Source organism: Podarcis gaigeae (genome assembly GCF_964106915.1).
Source record: "Podarcis gaigeae genome assembly, chromosome: 3".
Taxonomy (NCBI): Eukaryota; Metazoa; Chordata; class Lepidosauria; order Squamata; family Lacertidae; genus Podarcis; species Podarcis gaigeae.
The window spans coordinates 102039216-102059588 of NC_139680.1; the positions used below are offsets into that span (position 1 = coordinate 102039216).

The 20373-nt window shown below is 44.3% G+C and overlaps 1 protein-coding gene across 1 annotated transcript in view; it reads right to left on the reverse strand.

Moving 5' to 3' along the window:
• SRBD1 (S1 RNA binding domain 1) overlaps positions 1-20373 on the reverse strand; it is a 173580-nt gene that overhangs the window by 131403 nt on the left and 21804 nt on the right. The window contains exons 10-14 of the mRNA XM_083733186.1: positions 14479-14582; positions 12218-12325; positions 7395-7552; positions 5478-5568; positions 4117-4224 (exon numbers count right to left, since the gene is read on the reverse strand). Of these exons, the coding sequence (XP_083589312.1) occupies positions 4117-4224; positions 5478-5568; positions 7395-7552; positions 12218-12325; positions 14479-14582 (569 nt within the window). The remainder of the gene's footprint in view (positions 1-4116; positions 4225-5477; positions 5569-7394; positions 7553-12217; positions 12326-14478; positions 14583-20373) is intronic.

The following is a 20373-nucleotide window of genomic DNA, read 5'->3' on the forward strand; positions in this document are numbered from 1 at the left end:
GGAAGGTAAACGGCGTTTCCAAGCGCTGCTCTGGTTTGCCAGAAGCGGCTTAGTCATGCTGGCCACATGACCCGGAAGCTGTACGCCGGCCATCTTGGTGACAGCACCCAGACTTCTGAATGAACTCCCTGGAGACAGGAATTACTTCTGACCACCTCTTTAAAAAGTATATATGCTTTCTTAAGCTTTCCTGGGCCCCCGCCTTTTAACAGTGTTTTGTTCACTGTGAAGTTTCATCTGCAATATATAGTTTTGTTTTATCTTGTTTTTTGGGGAACTTTAGCAAATGTTATCGCAGTATTTTTATTGTTTTATGTATACCGCACTTTGTGGTGTATATTTTTAATCATAAACAAACAAACCAAGAAACCCACTAGATCTAGTTGACGATGCCTCCTGGGGATCTTCTCATGCCTGCCTGGTGAAAACCTACTTCTTCTTCTTGCACTCATTTAATTATTAATACACCACACTGAGAGCCAGTGTGGTGTAGTGGTTAAGCGGTGGACTTGTAATCTGGTGAACCGGATTCGCGTCTCCGCTCCTCCATATGCAGCTGCTGGGTGACCTTGGGCCAGTCACACTTCTCTGAAGTCTCTCAGCCCCACTCACCTCACAGAGTGTTTGTTGTGGGGGAGGAAGGGAAAGGAGAATGTTAGCCGCTTTGAGACTCCTTCGGGTAGTGATAAAGCAGGATATCAAATCCAAACTCTTCTTCTTATTATTATTATTATCCCACCTTTTTTCCATAATAGAACTCAAAATGGCACATATAGTAAATCCCAAGTGGTCTCCCCTGCATAAACGGACAAAGACCTGTATCTGTGTTGCTTCAACCTTGCTACATCACCCATCTTCCAACCATGTCCTAGGACTTGAGGTTTTGCTGTTATAATTTTCAGTGTAAGAAATTTTCATCTTTCACTTGAGAAAGATGGGCTTTAACTTTTTACAATTTTCTTTAAAAAAACAATTCTTCTAATAACTCCCAACTACCGACAGATGAGATTATCTATTTAAATGCTGTGTTATTCATAACAATTTTTTTAAATCATTTTACTAGTTTTAAGAGTATTACTATTACTATTACTATTATTAACAAGAATCAAGAAAGCACTTGCTTACCTGGAATTTTTGAAAGCCAACTTTTCTAGAGGAAGGCAACTAAGAAAAAATCTAAGCTGCAATCCCAAACACTTACTTGTTAATGAGTCACTTACTTGGGAGTAAGTCCCACTGAATTCATTGCGATTTATTTCTGAGTAGGCATGCATCAGGATTGTGGTGCTAGTATGAGTATTAGTAAGTGACTGTAATAATTGCAAAAGTGAACAAAAAGCAAAACAAAACAAAATAAAAATAATCCTGTTGTTCTCTAACGGCCCCCATCCCAACCTGAAACAAACTGATTTACTGCAGCAAGCAAAAGCTTGTAAAAGGACGCAAGACAGCTGAAACATTTGACAGGCATTATTAAAAGCCAGGGGATTTGTATCAGCCATTTTCCTTTAAAAGGTGCTTTGAAGTTGGCTATCTTTCATGTACTTCTTTCATGGCATGTTAACAAAGAAAACCGAGCGGAGGTAAATCAAGTCCCAAGGTCACCTCTAGAGTTACAGCACCCTGGGTACCCTGATGAATTGAGAATTAATGCTGCATGAGCAGCAAATACAATAATAAAAAAACTATGGGCTGTTAACCAATCAAGTTTTACAAGTGGATCTGAACCCTTTTTATCTGCAACCGGAGCAAATACATCTTAATCCCCCCCACCATGGTCTTGAAATATAATTATCATACTGCGAACCCCAAACGTTAAATCACCCTTCAAACTGAGAGTGCTGTGAAGCAGAAAAGTAAATGTAATTAGGCTGGGTGAAACATTAGAAACAGAGGAGGGCAAGGGGACTTGAAAGTGGCAAAGTCCGGAGAGACTAATGCAGATATTTGGAAATGTAACACACATTAAAGTCGAAAGGGGCACGTAAAGGTTTGCACAGACACATATAAAATACAAAAGAACGAGAACCGTAAGCTAAAACTTTCGCCAGTAAGGGGCCCACTTCAAAGCTAGGAAGCGATTCCATTAGGAAAGACCAAAGCGTTTAATACTGATATTTAAGTTGCTTAAGCAATGGAGTAGAATGCACTGGAAATTAGACGCTCAGTGGATTTTGCTTAATCTCTTTCGGCATAGTTAAATGCTCCCAGATGACCGGTGGCTGCAAATACAGTACTACCAATTTCTCGAAAGCTGGAATAGGGAGAAGTGCTTACCCAAAGTGAATGAATAAGCACATGGCTCAAAAACTAATAATACAGGCAAATTTCAGGGAAGACAAGCAGCAGATACAGAAAATCTGTATGTATTCTTTACTTGGTAACACTGTTTTCATCAGCCAGCAGTCAAGGGTGGTTATAGAAGAAGCACTAAGAACACAATCCTACATATATCAATGCAGCAGAAAGTCCATTGAGCTTCATGGGACAACGTGTAGAGGATTGCAGACTTGGTCCATCAAAATCCATTCCATTTCAACATAAACATTTTCAGAGTCATCCCAGTGAGATAAGCTAGAATTAGGGAAGGGCCATGGCTCAGTGGCAGGACACCTGCAGAAGGCCCCAGCTTCAATCCTTGGTATCTACAGGTAAAACTAGGAATGTTCCATGTCTGAAAATTTGGAGAGTCCCTGCCAGTCATTGCAGACATACTGAGCTAGATGGACCAACAATAAGGCAGCTTCCAATAATCTAATTCCATTCAAGAGACGGTTTCAATCTTAACTCCATTTACCCAGGTGTAAGCCCAGTTGCAAGGGACGCGGGTGGCGCTGTGGGTTAAACCACAGAGCCTAGGACTTGCCGATCAGAAGGTCGGAGGTTCGAATCCCCGCGACAGGGTGAGCTCCCATTGCTCGGTCCCTGCTCCTGCCAACCTAGCAGTTCGAAAGCACGTCAAAGTGCAAGTAGATAAATAGCTACCGCTCTGGCGGGAAGGTAAACAGCGTTTCCGTGCGCTGCTCTGGTTCGCCAGAAGCGGCTTTGTCATGCTGGCCACATGACCCGGAAGCTGTACGCTGGCTCCCTCGGCCAATAAAGCGAGATGAGCGCCGCAACCCCAGAGTTGGTCACGACTGGACCTAATGGTCAGGGGTCCCTTTACCTTTACGCCCAGTTGGGTTCAATAGCACTTACAGGAAATGGTTAGGATTTCACTGTTGGGCAATTGACCTCAGTGGGATTTATCAACGTAAACACACAGAAGATTTCAGCCTGAAGCACTTCACTTTCTATTATTAAGATAGGCTGTGGTGCATCTGCAGTGGCACGCCTTCCTCTGCCCCAGCTGCAACAAATCATGTCTCTCCATTATAGGTCTCTACAGCCACAGCAGGCACTACAATCTCCCAACAGTTTTGCTTCAACCCCAAAGATGCACTCCTCCATTGCCTCCCGAGACAGGTGGATGATGACAAAAACATGTCACCTAGAGAATCGTAATTTGTGGTGCATTGCCCAGTCCAGTCAGGAACTATGGGACGCGGGTGGCGCTGTGGTCTAAACCACTGAGCCTCCTAGGCTTGCCAATCAGAAGGTTGGCGGTGTGAATCAACGATACAGGGTGAGCTCCCGTTGCTCTGTTTCGAACCTAGCAGTTCGAAAGCATGCCACTGCAAGTAGATAAATAGGTACTGCTGTGGTGGGGAGGTAAACGGCATTTCCATGCACTCTGGTTTCTGTCACAGTGTCCCGTTGCACCAGAAGCAGTATAGTTATGCTGGCCATATGACCCGGAAAGCTGTCTGTGGACAAACACCGGCCTCACCCAGCTGAAAAGTGTTCCCCATTCCTGTGCTGTGCCGTGACCATAATTAATGGGACTATCAATGAACTGTTTCCTTCAGTTTGTTTCTACAGGCCCTCTGGAGACTAATAATGATGATGATGACGTTCAATGTCTCTTTTTGTTTTGAGGTTTTGCCTGAAAACAGCTGGACCGAGCAGAAGGAGATACATGGGGAAATAGCCATCTCAAAAAAAAAAATTAAAAAAAATTCTTATAGAAGCTACATTTCTACAAAAGCAAAGACCACGCTTCACATATTTTCTTACCAGTAAGTGACATCCAAAGGCGCGAAGTATTTCTTCGTAATCAAGTCAGCAAAGTAAGCTTCTGTTTCCCTACACGCCGTTCCATTCCCAATCACAACAGTGCCGCAGCTTTCAGAGGGAGGGGAAAAAAGAATTATTAAGGTTGAGAAAGTATGACGTCATCATGGCACCATCTGTCCCAGGAGGGGGCACTGTTGCTTCCTCCACCAAGGAGAGAAGGAGATGCACCTGGCTCAACAATATGGTCAACCTACCTGAGTTAACATGAAAAGGCCACCTAACATAGTACATTGTTTCAGATAGTGGAGATGCAAAGAGCTGGTGTTTGTCTGTCTGTCTGTCTGTTTGTTTATAAGTTCATATACTGTATCACCTTAAGCAAACTGTCCTGGAAAACTAACGCCAATTTTTACATATGAAATAAATAAATGAATACAAATGAAATAAAATAAAAGTATTTTTGAATGAAAAAATGTGCAGTTAATTGTGAACTTCTCCTTCAACTCTTTATCCTGCTTCCATTCATGTATATCTATTTTTATCACTTGATTGGATCAGAAAATGCAATGGGAAACTGTAATAACACAGGCTACCGTAAATATTTCATGGGCTGAGAATGTGGTGAGTATCTTCTCACAAGACAATGTTGCACGATTAACATCGATAAGGGGAAGGGCAGCCCTGTTAACCCGAAATGAATTAATGCACAATGCATCTCCCATACATTCCTGAACAAAGAGAGAACTCTGAAAACTCCTTTTCTGTGAATGGAGATGGAAGTGCTGCACACATCCATTAATGAAGAAAGAGGAATGATGCTCCCTGGTCCAGTTGAGGTATCTCAGCTTCACAGCATACCTGAATGCAGCGTGGAAGTATCCCACTAACCATGGTTTCCCATTTCATTCAAACAGGGAAACAATGGAACAAGCCAGACCTTAAACTACAGTTTGAAGCTGGTTTAAGATGAAGTGGGAACCTATGGGTAAAGGAAGGTAATTTCATAATGCATTCAAGTATCCAGAGAAGGAAGCAAGGAAGGTTCATTCATATCTCAGTTTATGAAGCCAGGATATGATTGAGCAAACATGGCCCCTTTCTTGCCACATTGCATTGGTAGCACCATTGCCCGCCCAACACAGCTCAGCAAGACAGGGAATGTTGGCCCTGTTGTCTCAGCAACAGACATGTTCTCCTCTCCCTCTTCCAAATACCCTGCTAATGGTTGAAAAAGGCTGCCAAAAAGCAGGGGAGGCAGATTTCTAGGGCCATCAAACAGGACTGCAAAAAGGCACCCCTTCCATTTTGGTTCAGCTCTAATGCACGGGCAGACCAAAAGAGTGAAGGTTTGTTTAACATACTTGTAATCCAGCAGAAGTGTCCTTATCTTCTCAGCTTCACGGAATCCTTTACCAGAGTGTAAATAGACAACATCAGTATGGAGTATTTGGCCTAAGGTGACAAGAAATGAAAAGCCATCTAGTTAGGAAGAATAAACTTGGTGGTCCGTTTCATATGCAACACTAAACCATGGTTTGGTGATACTGGAACAAATTTCAGCAAGCTTCAGGCTCATGCATGAACCCCTCCTCTCTCTTGCTGTTCTGCAGCTGCAAACAGGAGCTTTTGCTTCCTGTTTTAAACAAACCAGAGTTTCTCACTGTATGCAAAGTGAGGGGACACTGGTTAACTATGGATAGATACCATGGTAAGCTCTGAGTGTTAACAAATGTGGGTGGGGGTGATGTAAGCTGGACTCCAACATCACTTGCTATTTCTGCTTTAAACTATGGTTTGTTGAAACAAGCCAGGATCAAGCCTGAGTTTATGAACCCAGCTTGCTTACAAACCATTGCTTAAACTAACCAGTGTTACCCAGTTCAAACATAACCAGGATCTCTAGTTACTTTAAAACAGGGAGGGGAAGCTTCCAACCTCTGCATAGCCACATCAGAGGAGAAAAGAAACACAGAAGCCCAAAGCGTATTCTTGTAGGGCTGAGCCATAATTCAGAGTTGTATCCAAAACAAGCCAAATCTTTTAGGAAAAGCTTGTAGCGCAGTTTTCAAGACGGCAAAGATTTGTGTTGCATGTCTCAACAAAATGAGTTTGGAGAAGGATTCCAGCTCATTGGTAGAGCAGCTGCTTTCCAAACAGAATGTCTCAGTTTTAGGGCTCAGATAAACTCCTGCTTAAAACCTAGAGAGCCGCTGCCAGTCCGTGCCGACAATATTGAGCTAAATGGACTAATGGTCTGATTCAGTATAAGGCAGCTTCTGATGTTCCTATTAATTCTTGGCATTCAACCATCTTCTTCCAAGTTTACATTCAAGCGTCTCCTTAAACGCATCTGTGTTTTATCCTGGCTTATCCTGAATCACCTTTTATTCTGCTGTGTCTTCCCTTTTACTTTACTGTCCCTCCCTTGTTCTCTAATGTGCCTAAAAGGAATCATGACAATGGAAGGAAAGTGGAGATAGCAGTAACAAAAGACCGAGCTTCTTTCTTTTGAAATTCCCTGCCAAAGGACTAGATAAGTCCAGAATGCATTGGGCTACAAACTATTAGAAATTAAACTACTGTATTTTTTGCTCTATAAGACACACTTTTTCCCTCCTAAAAAGTAAGGGGAAATGTGTGTGCATCTTATGGAGCTAATGCAGGCTGCGCAGCTATCCCAGTAGCCAGAACAGCGAGAGGGATCGCTGCGCAGCGCTCCCTCTTGCTGTTCTAGCTTCTAGCTTAGCCCCTCAGTCCCTTCCCCCACTTCCCGGAAAAGCTCCCAAGAGCCGCGCCCCGTTTAAAGAGCCACACGGAGCATGTGTGCGGCTCTTGGGGGCTTCTCCCTCCTCGGGGAAAAGCCTGCAAGCGCCGCACACACACTCCACGTGGCTCGTGAAAGCATACAGGATGCATATAGGCTCTGCTCAGCGCTCCCTTAAAAGATTTTTTTTTCTCTTGCATTCCCCCTCTAAAAACTAGGTGCGTCTTATGGAGCAAAAAATACGGTAATTCTTCTATGCCTTTGCTTCCCCATCCCACCCCCCATTTGCCTGGGGTTTCCCTCTTCTGCTGAGCAGCCTAAAGCATTAGCTTAGTATAGGGTAGCCTACGTAATGCCTTTCAGATGTTGCAGGATTCCTATGACCCCAGCAAGCATAGCTAATGGTCACAGAAGATGGGAGCTATAGTCCGACACCATCTGCAGAGCATGATGTTAGCTACACATGTCCTGATAACACAACCAGTGCTTCTCACAGCTGGAGCACCACACTTACTGGTTGGTGAAATGATGGCCAGTTTGCAACCATGTTTATAGCCAGGATCAACTCCCATCAAGGTCCGTCCTCTTACAGGGCTCATGAGAAGCAACTGGCGGAGGTTCCTTCCGAACATCATTACAGATTCCTTCTCTGCGTCTGAAGTCAGTTTAGATCTAAGAAAGGAGTGTAGCAAAAAAACAGAGTTATTTCATCACAGGCAGGCAAAACTGCATATTGGCTTCCTCACACCAACACTCCATTGCCCTTTTCCGTTGAGAGCCAGTGTGGTGTAGCAGTTAAGAGTGATAGACTTGTAATCTGGTGAACCAGGTTCGCTTCCCCGCTGCTCCACATGCAGCTGCTGGGTGACCTTGGGCTAGTCACACTTCTCTGAAGTCTCTCAGCCCCACTCACCTCACTTTGTTGTGGGGAAGGAAGGGAAAGGAGAATGTTAGCCGCTTTGAGACTCCTTCGGGTAGTGATATATCAGTAAGCGGGATATCAAATCCAAACTCTTCTTTTCCATGATTTTTCCGTCTCTCCTACTCTTACTTTTTAAGGAGCAAACACTCCCCCCCCCCCAGTCTGTTTTGATGCAGTGTGGATGACTACATACAAATGCAGAATATGCATTTGCTCTGAAAGACAACACTTCATGCTTGTAATTTTTTTAACAAAGTTAGTTTAAAAAGAATGTATAGGAGAAACTGTTCAGGCACTTGAAATTTGACAGTACACTTACTGTGGACTGTGACTCAGCTTTTTCATTGCCTGAGTGAATTACATTTTCAGAGAAAATCTGCTCTTGCTTCAAAGGAAACTTTTGCCTCCTCCTTACTTGCATCTATGGCAGAGGTGAAGAGCCTCTGGCCCAGGGGCCAAATGAGGCCCTTTTTGTCTGGCCTTTGAGACTTGTCACAGGCCATCAGCCATAGCCAACATAGTGCCCTCCAGATGTTGTTTGACTCCAGCTCCCATCACCCCAGGCAGCTTGTCCAATGGGTCAAGGTGAAGGGAATTGTAGTCCAGCAATATTTGGAGGGCATCACATAAGTACTTTATCGAAAGGAATCAGTACAGGCAACTCCCCATTTATGTGGAGGTTGCATTCCGGGTCATTGTGCATGTCTGTGGACAGTGCATAAGTCCTTTCCACTCCCTTTTCCAGCCACTTCCAGGTAGCTGTGATGCGTGCATGCACATGTGTGTCAACCAGGCGCATGAACCGTATTTTTCGCTCTATAGGACGCACCCGACCATAGGATGCACCTTGTTTTAGAGGGGGAGAACAAGAAAAAAAATAATTCTCCCCCTCTCTGCTCAGCGCCCCTTCAACAAAGCGGCAGGAGAAACGGAGCCCCTTCCATTTCTCCTCCCGCTTGGCTGAAGGGACGCTGCGCAGCTCTCCCTCTCTGCTGAAGCCAGGAGAGTCTTGCTCCCCCGGCTTCAGCAAAAGGAACCCGAAGCCTCCGGAGCGCAACGGGAACATGCGCTGCGCTCCAAAGGCTTCAGGTGGCTATCCCTGATAGCGCTCGCTCTGCGCTTCGGAGGCTTCGCGTTGCTATCACTGAAGCCAAGGAGCCTGCATTCGCTTCATAGGACACACACACATTTCCCCTTAATTTTTGGAGGTGGAAAAGTGCGTCTTATAGAGTGAAAAATACAGTAAATTGGTCATTGCCTGTACAGATTTCTCCCGGCTCCTAAACAGTGTTTTGCTTCTACAACTTATTCCTTCCTCTCCTCTCCCCACATGCCCCTCTGGGAGGTCCTCTGGAGCCAACTTGATGGCATGTGGAGGGCTGTAGGGGAAAGAAGAAGAGGGGAACATTTCATTGCGCAACTGGAAGTCTCCTGCTCTATCTGGACAAAGGCACCGGATATCCGTGCGGTTGAACTATTCGTTGTAGATGTTGACTGCTAACTAACAGGGCTACTGTTGAGAATGTAGAAGGTGTTGTTTTTAGAGAGGATGTTTATAGGTTGGAGATCCTGAATGGTGATATTTCAAATAAACAAGAACTCTACATTTTTTTAAAAAGCCTAAAATGCTTTTAATTCCCATTTCATTTCTGCACCGCCAAAACGCCACTTCAGCTGGTTACAAAAGCCATTATATTGTCATTGGTGAAACAGATTGCTTCACAGTCTAGTCAGTACAGCAACCGTTGCAGAGTTGAGCCCAATATTATGACTATGAGGTCGTTAATTTAGGAAGGGGGGGGGGAATGACAGCTAAAAAGATACTTATAGCTAGAGCAATTAGCCTCCATGAATCCCTCCAGAGAAGTATGAGAAATGGGATTAGAGCGACATGATGGAGCACATTACCGAAACAGTGATTGTGAAATGGATACAATAAAACAATTTTAGCAGCATAGCAGTTTGCATCAAGACCATTATAACCATCTGATGTATTACTCAATATGGGGGGCTCACAATATGGTGCTGTCATTAAAAATGTTAAGGAAATTGCCGTTTGCATACACAAACTGTCAAAATTTTCCCCCATTTACAATGCATTTTTTGATCATTAAGTTATTTCCCACCATGCTAGCTGCCAGGGGAAATATGTCTTTCAACTTGCCAAAATTTTTGTGCATATTCTTGTGATCTAAAGAAGAAATCAGGAAACCGTCGCTACTAAAAGAGGATGTGTTAAAAATTCTTCAATTAAATCGATCCTACACAGATCTACTTGGAAGTACAGCTTATTGTTAGATTACTGCAACATGCTATACATGGGGCTGCCTCTGGAGATGGTTTGGAAACTTCAGATGGTGCAATTCAGAGGCCAGGTTGCTCACTGAGACAAAAGAGTTTGAGCATATGTTGCCAACCCTGGACCAACTGCACCTTCTGCCAATGAGTTTTTACCTGCAAAGCCTTAAACAGCTCAGGACTGCAATGCCTCAAGGACTCAAGGATCAAGGGAAGTAATAGTGCCACTGTATTCTGCTCTGGTCAGACCTCACCTGGAGTACTGTGTCCAGTTCTGGGCACCACAGTTCAAGAAGAACACTGACAAACTGGAACGTGTCCAGAGGAGGGCAACCAAAATGGTCAAAGGCCTGGAAACGATGCCTTATGAGGAACGGCTAAGGGAGCTGGGCATGTTTAGCCTGGAGAAGAGGAGGTTAAGGGGTGATATGATAGCCATATAAAAGGATGTCACATAGACATAGAAAGGTTGTTTTCTGCTGCTCCAGAGAAGCGGACACAGAGCAATAGATCCAAACTACAAGAAAGAAGATTTCACCTAAACATTAGGAAGAACTTCCTGACAGTAAGAGCTGTTCGACAGTGGAATTTGCTGCCATGGAGTGTGGTGGAGTCTCCTTCTTTGGAGGTCTTTAAGCAGAGGCTTGACAACCATATGTCAGGAGTATTCTGATGGTGTTTCCTGCTTGGCAGGGGGTTGGACTCGATGGCCCTTGTGGTCTCTTCCAACTCTATGATTTTATGATTCTATGACTCTCCCTATATGAACCAACATGGGCCCTACAGTCTGTAGTTCATTTTTATGTGCTTCATCTGTGAGAGGTCCAGAGGGTGGCAACACGAGAACGGGCGTTTTCTGTGGTGGCTCCCCACTTGTGGAAACGTTCTCCTCAGGGAGGCTTTCTGGCTCCTTTATTACTTATCTTTAGCCACCAGGCAAAAATAATCCTCTTCTCCCAGGTCTAATTAAACAATTGACCTTTTAATTTTTATTTTTTTTTGGGGGGGGACATTTTTTGTCACTATGGTATGTATTTATATATCGTAAACCACCCTGTGATCCTCGGATGAAGGACAGTATAGAAATCAATCAATCAATATTGATTGAAGCAGGGCTTACTTCTGAGTGAGGACTAAGGCATCAAGCGATCTCCTTCACGCAAGATACCGAAATATCACAATGTCTGAAATAAGGATGAAACTATGTGGAGGCACTGGCTGGATTCACAGATTTTCCTGCATCATGATTTTTGCGTAGCGCACATGTGCGCACAAACACACACACATCATGATGCACGATGTATTGCCAGGTAAAAAATTATGAGGGATGCGGGTGGCGCTGTGGTCTAAACCACAGAGCCTAGGGCTTGCGATCGGAAGGTCGGCAGTTCGAAACCCCGTGACGGGGTGAGCTCCCGTTGTTCAGTCCCAGCTCCTGACCACTTAGCAGTTTGAAAGCATGTCAAGTGAAAGCAGATAAATAGGTACCACTCCGGTGGGAAGGTAAACAGCATTTCCGTGCACTGCTCTGGTTCACCAGAAGCGGCTTAGTCATGCTGGCCACATGACCCGGAAGCTGTGTGCAGACAAACACCGGCTCCCTTGGCCTACAGAGCAAGATAAGCGCACAACCCCAGAGTCGTCTGCGATTGGACCTAACAGTCAGGGGTACCTTTACCTTTAAAAAATTATGAAATAAAAATATCATAATATGGACTTCAAACCAGTTTTGGATTATACAGTGGTACCTTCGGTTTACGAACTTAATCCGTTCCGGAAGTCCGTTCTTAAACCGAGGCGTGCTTTCCCTAATGAGGCCTCCCACTACCGGTGCCCTTCCAACATTCAGCTCCCATTCTTAGACCGAGGTAAAGTTCTCAAACCAAGGCACTATTTCCGGTTTTGCAGAGTTTATAAATTAAATCGTTCTTAAACCGGACTGTTCTTGAACCGAGGTACCACTGTATATCGCTATACCACCCAGTCCCGGTGAGAATTGCCTTGCTGTATTTTTTATGAAAGTGCTGCTTCTAAAAATTTAAGCAAATACTTTTTATTTTATATTCCTACATCACGGTACACAAGGCAGTTTACAATCCATAAGGGTGTTGCTTTACCTGAATTCTCTGCAGAGAAGCGGATAAATAAGGCGCTTGTAGGCGTCTTCTGTTGAATAACGTAGAAGCTCCATTAATTCAGGCTGTGCATAGGCCTTTGGTCTCCATCTGTGCACCAAAATGTTTAAAACTAAGATTATTTGGTAACATGTTGCAAGTGTAACCTGCTGAAAGCCATACAATAGCTTCAGCAAAATGGAATCTTAGCACAGGGTTTACAAAGTCCATTACAAATACCCACTTTATGGGACTTGGAAGTCCTTGAAAGCTGCAGACTAACTTCTTCTAAGAATACAGTATGCATACATACAAGGCGGCTAACAAAATCTGTGTAACAGAAGCCAAACAGATGACAAAGACTTGGGTGACTACTATCAACCAAATTTGTAGGAAATTAACTCAAGTGGTGGGACGCAGGTGGCGCTGTGGGTTAAAGCCTCAGCGCCTAGGACTTGCCAATCGAAAGGTTGGCGGTTCGAATCCCTGCGGCGGGGTGCGCTCCCGCTGCTCGGTCCCAGCGCCTGCCAACCTAGCAGTTCGAAAGCACCTCCGGGTGCAAGTAGATAAATAGGGAGCGCTTACCAGCGGGAAGGTAAACAGCGTTTCCATGTGCGGCTCTGGCTCGCCAGAGCAGTGATGTCACGCTGGCCACGTGACCCGGAAGTGTCTCCGGACAGCGCTGGCCCCTGGCCTCTTGAGTGAGATGGGCGCACAACCCCAGAGTCTGTCAAGACTGGCCCGTACGGGCAGGGGTACCTTTACCTTTACCTTTAACAGCTTGAAACAGCCTGGCCAAGTCCAGAAGCAGCCAAGGGCACTTGTCACAATTTAGAAGCATGGTCAAATCTTCATGGTCACAGCCAGCACCTATTGGTTACCCAACGTGTATTTTACGAGCTAACTGTCAAGACTACCAGAGAGATAAATGAAAAACTGGCTACTACTTGCATGCATGCATCAATTCATTTTATGTTCATCTGTTTAAGATCTTCTGTTGCTTTGGATTTCCCAGACAGAACTTTGACTGACTGCTGCTTTGGGTTTTCCCGGAGAAATCTTAGATCTTCTACTGCATTACGTTTCCCCAGCACTTAAGAGTTCAAATAAAAACAGTCAACAGAATTAAAATTTCTGTCTGGGTGGATTTTTGAAATTTGGCACAATACAGTAACCCAGAGGAGAATCACAACACAGCAGCATCTTAAACTAGCTACATACTGTATGAATCCCTTCTCTTGTGGCTGAACTAAAAGGACGCTGGCTCAGCTGCAAGATCTTGGAGAAGGAATCTGGGAGTGCAAGAGTTAACATCCCCGTCTCCTTCAGGAGAGTCCATATGTACATGTAGTTTAATAAATTGTTCTGTGCATGCTTATGTTCACAAAGATGCAAACATGAGCCCAAATACTTTCATGTGGCAATAATACATATTATTATTATTATTTTGTTGTTGAAAGCTAAGAACATTGCTACTAGCAATATATCACAGCTTCTATAGCCGACATATAGTAGGGGGTATTTAAAGTGAGAGTCGTCAAAGTGATTCATAGTTAGAAGTAAGGTAAAGGTAAAGGGACCCCTGACCATTAGGTCCAGTCATGGCCGACTCTGGGGTTGCAGTGCTCATCTCACTTTATTGGCCAAGGGAGCCGGCATACAGCTTCCGGTCACGTGGCCAGCATAACTAAGTCGCTTCTGGCGAACCAGAGCAGTGCATGGAAACGCCGTTTACCTTCCCGCCAGAGCGGTACCTATTTATCTACTTGCACTTTGAGGTGCTTTCGAACTGCTAGGTTGGCAGGAGCAGGGACCGAGGAACGGGAACTCACCCCGTCGCAGGGATTCGAACCGCCGACCTTCTGATCGGCAAACCCTAGGCTCAGTAGTTTAACCCACAGCGCCACCGACATATAGTAGGGGGTATTTAAAGTGAGAGTCGCCAAAGCGATCCATAGTTAGAAGTAGAGTCGGCAAATGTGTCCTCTTTTTTGCTCTTCCAAATATGCCAGCCCTACTAAATCTAAAGCAGCAATAGCCAATGCTGCTCCCTCAAGGTATTGCTGGGTTGCATACAACTCCTGTCAACCCTGATCATTGGCCATGTTGGCTGAGTCTAATGGGAGAGACTCCAACATCTGGAGAGAACCACATTGGATGCTCACTCCCAGCTTAAGGTTTTTAGACTAGTCCAAAAGTGTAGGCCTAACATTTATAAATTCACACCAAGAAGGGAAATGCATTCAGCGAACCCTCATACAGACCTTGCATTTACACACCACCTACAGAATTCAAACTTCACACCGTCAGGAATGTTGACCTTCACTGTCAGGACTTTGAGATTCTCCCCTCGGTTAATGGCTAGAATCTAAACGGCAAATAGAAATGGAGAACACATATGACACACATAACAGGCAGGGAACACCTTCAAAACCACAGTGAATCTATTGATCTAGTGACTGTGCTGACTGCAGGGGGACCCATAGTTTCACTGCTTATAAGGCAGCTTCGTATGTTCACATGTGAAAGTGCTATTACAGCTGTATTATTGTTAGTTGTTCAATGTGCCAAAATGGCTTCCATAGGACCAAAACCCAGAGATGAATGAACTATGTTTTCAGTGGGTTGTGTGTATGGGAGGGGGGGTCCTCAGTTTTGCCCCTCCCCTAACTTAGCAAAAACTAAGTATGCAAATCAAGAGAAAGAATGTATATGTGGTCACCTTGCATAATGTATACAGGATGTAGAATCCCATTTTTGCTAGACCAAGTTATGGATTACCTAGGTGTAGAATTTTAATTTTGTTTTTGAACCACAGGGTATACACAGGCTTGAGTCCTGGTTTGTTTTTATACAGATCAATCAGCTAACTCTGCAATCTTTCTTTGCACGTCAGATGTAGGGGCAGGTGTGCACAGCTTAGCCAAAAGGGGAGACCCAACAGGCCTCATTTTTATTTATTTTACTTAGGAAAATATTTATATACCACTAAATCATAGAAAAACATCGAAGTGGTTTACAATTATACCTACATCTATATCTACAGAATAAAAACACATATGGGTTTAAAATCAGAAACCATCAACAACTATTATGGAAAGATGTTATCTTAATTGCCTGCATAGAAAAGTTTTCAACAGGCATCTGAAGGTTGAAACTGAAGCCACCTGTTGAATCCTTACTGCCAGGACTGGGCCAATGATATTAAAGGCCCTACTTCATATCAGTGTCAGAAGGGCCTCTCTGACTCAAGGGACAAGCAATGACACTCCTGCACTTGACCTCAGTGGCTGAGAAGGGATATAAGGGTTCAGGGAATCCCTAAGGTACCCTGGAGCTAAGTCGTTCAGGGCTATGTAAATGAATACAGGGATCTTGAACGTGGCTCGATAGCAGGTGGGCATTTACTAGGCCTGTGGGCCAGAGGTTCCCCACCCCTAGGCTTAATTAAAAAGTGTATTCAGAGTACATAAGCTCCACAGGATGTTCCAAGTCACATAAACCCAACTAAGCGACTGGGCTGCATGACATCTGGATGGCTGCTAAAATGTATTTAAGTGCTTTTCACGTATTTAAGTACTTCCCCACCTTTCAGTGTGAGCTGCTCTCAGAGTAACAAAGATTCTCCCCTGCCCTGTTTACACAGGGACAGAGAGAGAGAGTGTGTGTGCTTCAAGGCTGTGCGGAGATTTAACAATCCCACTTGACCCAGACAAAATGGTTTGGAAACCCAAAGATCATCTGAGTACAACCGAAAGGGTCAAAGGAACCAGAAATGATTCCAACCAAGGGACCCATCTCATGGATGTCTCACTTGATAACTACCACCCATCTCTCTGACCACAACCCAAGCTCTGGCTTGATCCTGGATTCTCCCACTTCATCCCTTGGGCCTCCAAAGCAAAGGCAACAGCAGACCCAGTAGGAAGGCCTAGGTCAGCATAATAATGCCTGTTTGACTGCGACAACAGGATGTCTGGACTAGATAGGCTAATAGCCTGATCCAGAAAGGCTCTTCTTATGTTCTTATGGAATAATAACATTTCCATGAGATGATAAGTATTCATTTTAACTGTCAGCAAAGGGGGGAAAAACAATGATTGCTATGTACGCGGAAATCCACATGCTCCCGAAAGTTAAGAAAACCATCCATTTCCGATACATTAGACGTGCAGAGAAACCATTAAAAAGCTGTTAAAAGTTGACATTCCTGTGTTGCCGTGCATGTTGATGTATGCTACAGGCCCTCAGCCCTGTCACAAGCAAGCTTGCTGTGTCAATCACGAACTTTAATTCAATCACTAGCTAACTCAGACATGTCACATATGTTAAACACAATGGTCTAAAAATGACCTGGGGGCATCGCACCAATTTATATTCCTCAGCTTTCCCTGTGCTGTTGACATACCAGGCCTGACATATCATTGAACAACACAGCAAATAATAAAAATTACATGTGAAATGTTATAGCATCAGGTACCTTGACTGCCAAAGCAAATGCTCTCATGCAGGAATTAGGAGGGCACACATTTCCCGAACGAAAACAAAACACTTTCATGGTTATTCCACACTGGCAAGTGTGTGTGTGTGTGTGTGTGTGTGTGTGTGTGTGAAAGCTAAAACAGCTATCTGGAGTGAAATCAAAATTATGTTTTTCGGCAAACAACTTCGTCAGATACAGATATCATTGCTCCTGACTCACAGGGGTTTTTCCCGACCAAGTGCCCTATTTCCAAGCCCCTCCAAACAAACTAGCTTGACAAACAATGGCTTGAAGAAGAGCATCTTCTCATTAATAGCCAACCCCGATAAGCCAAATTTAGCTTGGAAACTAAGTATCTGTAGAAAAGTATGCAAGTTGCCATCCCCTTAGGCCAGTGTTAGAAATTAGCCAGGCGCCAGGTGCGTTTTCTACTGGTGTAGATCCAATTGTGACTATGTGGAGATTTCTGGGAGCCAGGTTGGCAACCACAGCTTAAACACCTCTGCCTTAGTCCATAGATAATGTCATTTCCATCTCAACTGGGTGTGTTTCTCCTCCTTCCGTACTGGGACAAGTGAATTGTTGTTAAGAGGAAGCTAGAGTCAAGTAATGTTGAGATCATAGAATCGTCAAACCATAGCATTGTATGGGACCCCCAGTCCAACACCCTGGCGAACAGTCATTCCACTGTGGCGATTTTAACTGATTTTAACTAGGTGGCACTTGGCCCCTAGCTCGTATATCTGAGCTTTCAACATTGCCTTAGGCCTCAGTGAAAAGGGGTTGGTTTCTTCTTTGGTGATCACTCATAGTCAAGTAAGATTGTCTTCCATAAACACGGTTTTAGCAATGAGTCCGTAAGTGACTGTGGAGGCCAATTCTTGAGCCACACGTCCTTCCACAGTGGGGACATTGGTTCCCGGGCGGGAGTTGATCATGGTGTGGATTTGCCAAGCATGCCTTCCTCCTAGCACATTTCTCTCTTGCATCCTGAGTTTGAGTGTCTTCAAAGCCCATGACACCTCTGGTAAAGGTTGTTTTCCAACTGGAGAGCTCGCAGGCCAGCATTTCCCAGTTGTCAGTGTTTACACTACTTTTTTTTTTTTAGATTTGCCCTGAGACAGTCTTTAAACCTCTTTTGTTGACCACAAGCATTACACTTTCCATTTTTAAGTTCGGAATAGAGTAGTTGCTTTGGAAGGCGATCATCAGGCATTCGCACAACATGACCAGCCCAACGAAGCTGATGTTGAAGAATCATTGCTTCAACACTGGTGATCTTTGCTTCTTCCAGTACACTGATAGTAGTTCGCCTGTCTTCCCAAGTGATGTGTAAGATTTTTCGGAGGCACTGTTGATGGAATCTTTCGAGAAGTTGGAGATGACATTTATAAGTGGTCCATGTTTCGCATGCATACAGTTAGGTTGGTAGTACAATAGCTTGGTACACAAGCATTTTGGTTTCCCTGCGAATGTCCCATTGCCTTAGGCCGCAGTGAAAAGGGGTTGGTTTACTCATATAGAATGCTCTACTTGATCAGGCCAATGGCCCATCGAGTTTACTATCCTGTTCTCACAGTGGTCAAGTGGATGCTTATGGAAAGCCTGCTTATGGGAAGTGGATGTTTATGGGAAGCAGGACTTGAGCACAGCAACATTCTCCCCACCTGTGACTCCAAGCAACTGGTTTTCAAAGGCAAACGACCTACAATACTAGATTGGGTGGCCCATCTTTCAGGGGTTTTTTAAGCTGTGATTCCTGCATTGCAGAGTTGGGTCCCTTCTATAGTGGAAAACGGGCAAGAAAAATCGAGGTGCTGCAGATTTGGCTATGTGTAGGCAACCCTTCCTGCGAGTCCTCGCAGGAGCACTCCTGCCCTTGAGAGTGGCCCAGCTGGGGCCTGACTGCCCAGATTAGGAGCCCTATTCGACACAGGTAGTGACTGTGGAGACATGCAGCCCAGCCTGGTTGAGGCAGGTACGAATGGTGCAAAGCAACGTGGTCAAGCAGGGAGAGAATGATGGACCAAATGGTGCAGTTTCCTAAGGCTAGATCTGGTGTATGTGGGTCAAGGTCTGGTGGAGGAATTGTTCCTTTGGGGTTATTGGCCTGATCGAGTAAAGCTTTCTATGTGGGTAAACCAACCCCTTTTCACTGAGGCCTAAGGCAATGGGACATTTGCTGGGAAACCAAAATGCTTGTTTACCAAGCTATTGCACTACCAACCTTACTGTATGCTTGCGAAACATGGACCACTTACAAACGCCATCTCCAACTTCTCAAAAGATTCCATCAATGGTGCCTCCAAAAAATCTTACACCTTTATATATTTTATATAAAATATATTTTCCCTCATCTACTGACTACCAAGGACCCTTTAAAGAACCTGCAGTGTTGATTGGCAAAACACCTTCAAACTCTACAATTCTACGTATGATCGCTACAAGAATTTGTTTAAATTTTATACTGTGAGTGGCCGTACATATGTGGAAAAGTAGGATAAAAATCATCATTAGCAACAACTGGATAACACTTAGAGGAAGCACACCAAGAAAACACAAGGCAAGAGGAGCTTGGAAGGGGATGAATAACAGAGAAGATATGGGCAAAGTGAAGCAAACAACCGGGAGCTGCAGGAGAGAAGAGAGCTGGAGTTCACGTATTGATTGGAAGAAACCAGCAAATTTCTGGCTGCCGGCCAGTAGTCCTTGCTTTTTCATGTACAGGCTAGTTTCGAATCACAGCCCTTGTTCAAATAAGCATGCAGCACAGGAAATCCATTTGAAAAGACTCAGGAGAATTCAGGAGGAAGGTGAAACTCAAGGTTAGCAACAAAATCCTCAAATGGCTTTTTCATTTCTTAGCTAACTGAAGGGCGAATAAAAGCACAGCATGGAATCCACTTCCTCTGAACCACTGCAGATATAACATTTCCCACTCTCCTACCTGTGCTTAAAAAGGTTGGGAGAAACCCACTGGCTCATTCACAACCTCTTTCTGTCTCCTGTGCAAATTTTCCCACTCTTTCCTTTTCAGCATTATCCGTGGTGCGGCTAATCTTTGCGCTAATGTGATGAGCTTCAAACCAGAGTCTAAAGCAAGGATTTGAAGCCTGTTTCCAAAACCCTGGTTCAAGGCTAACCCTGGTGAACATTAACTTTGGTGCAGAGGTGACATTGCATTGCGGTTAACACGGCCAAAGGAAGGCAGGAGCTCATGTGGGAAAAAAGAGGAAGAAGAAACTCAATTTGTTTTGTTTATATATTGCAAGTTGCTTTGAGTTACACCTTGGTGAAAAATCAACTGGTAAATTTAATAAATGAAATAAATTAAAAACCAGTTAAACCAAGCTGGTTCCAGGCTCCAGCGGACTGTCACTTACCCTGTAGTGGAACCTCTCTAACTGGCACCAGGCAGCTGCCATTTTAATTTTCCACCTTGCCCCAAAGCCACACTACCTCAGGGCACTGTTGGAAATGGGCTATGCCCAATTAGCAATGGTGAGCCCTGCTGGGACTCAAGAACCCCATCAGATGCCTATGGGAGTGCTCTGTTAACCTTGCCTATGAGACCGGGAAATATTAGGTAAGCATTGGGACCCTGTGGTGGTTTAGTCGCAATTTAGGCTTTGAAAATCAGTAGGACTAATTTGGAATTTCTGCAAAACAATAACGA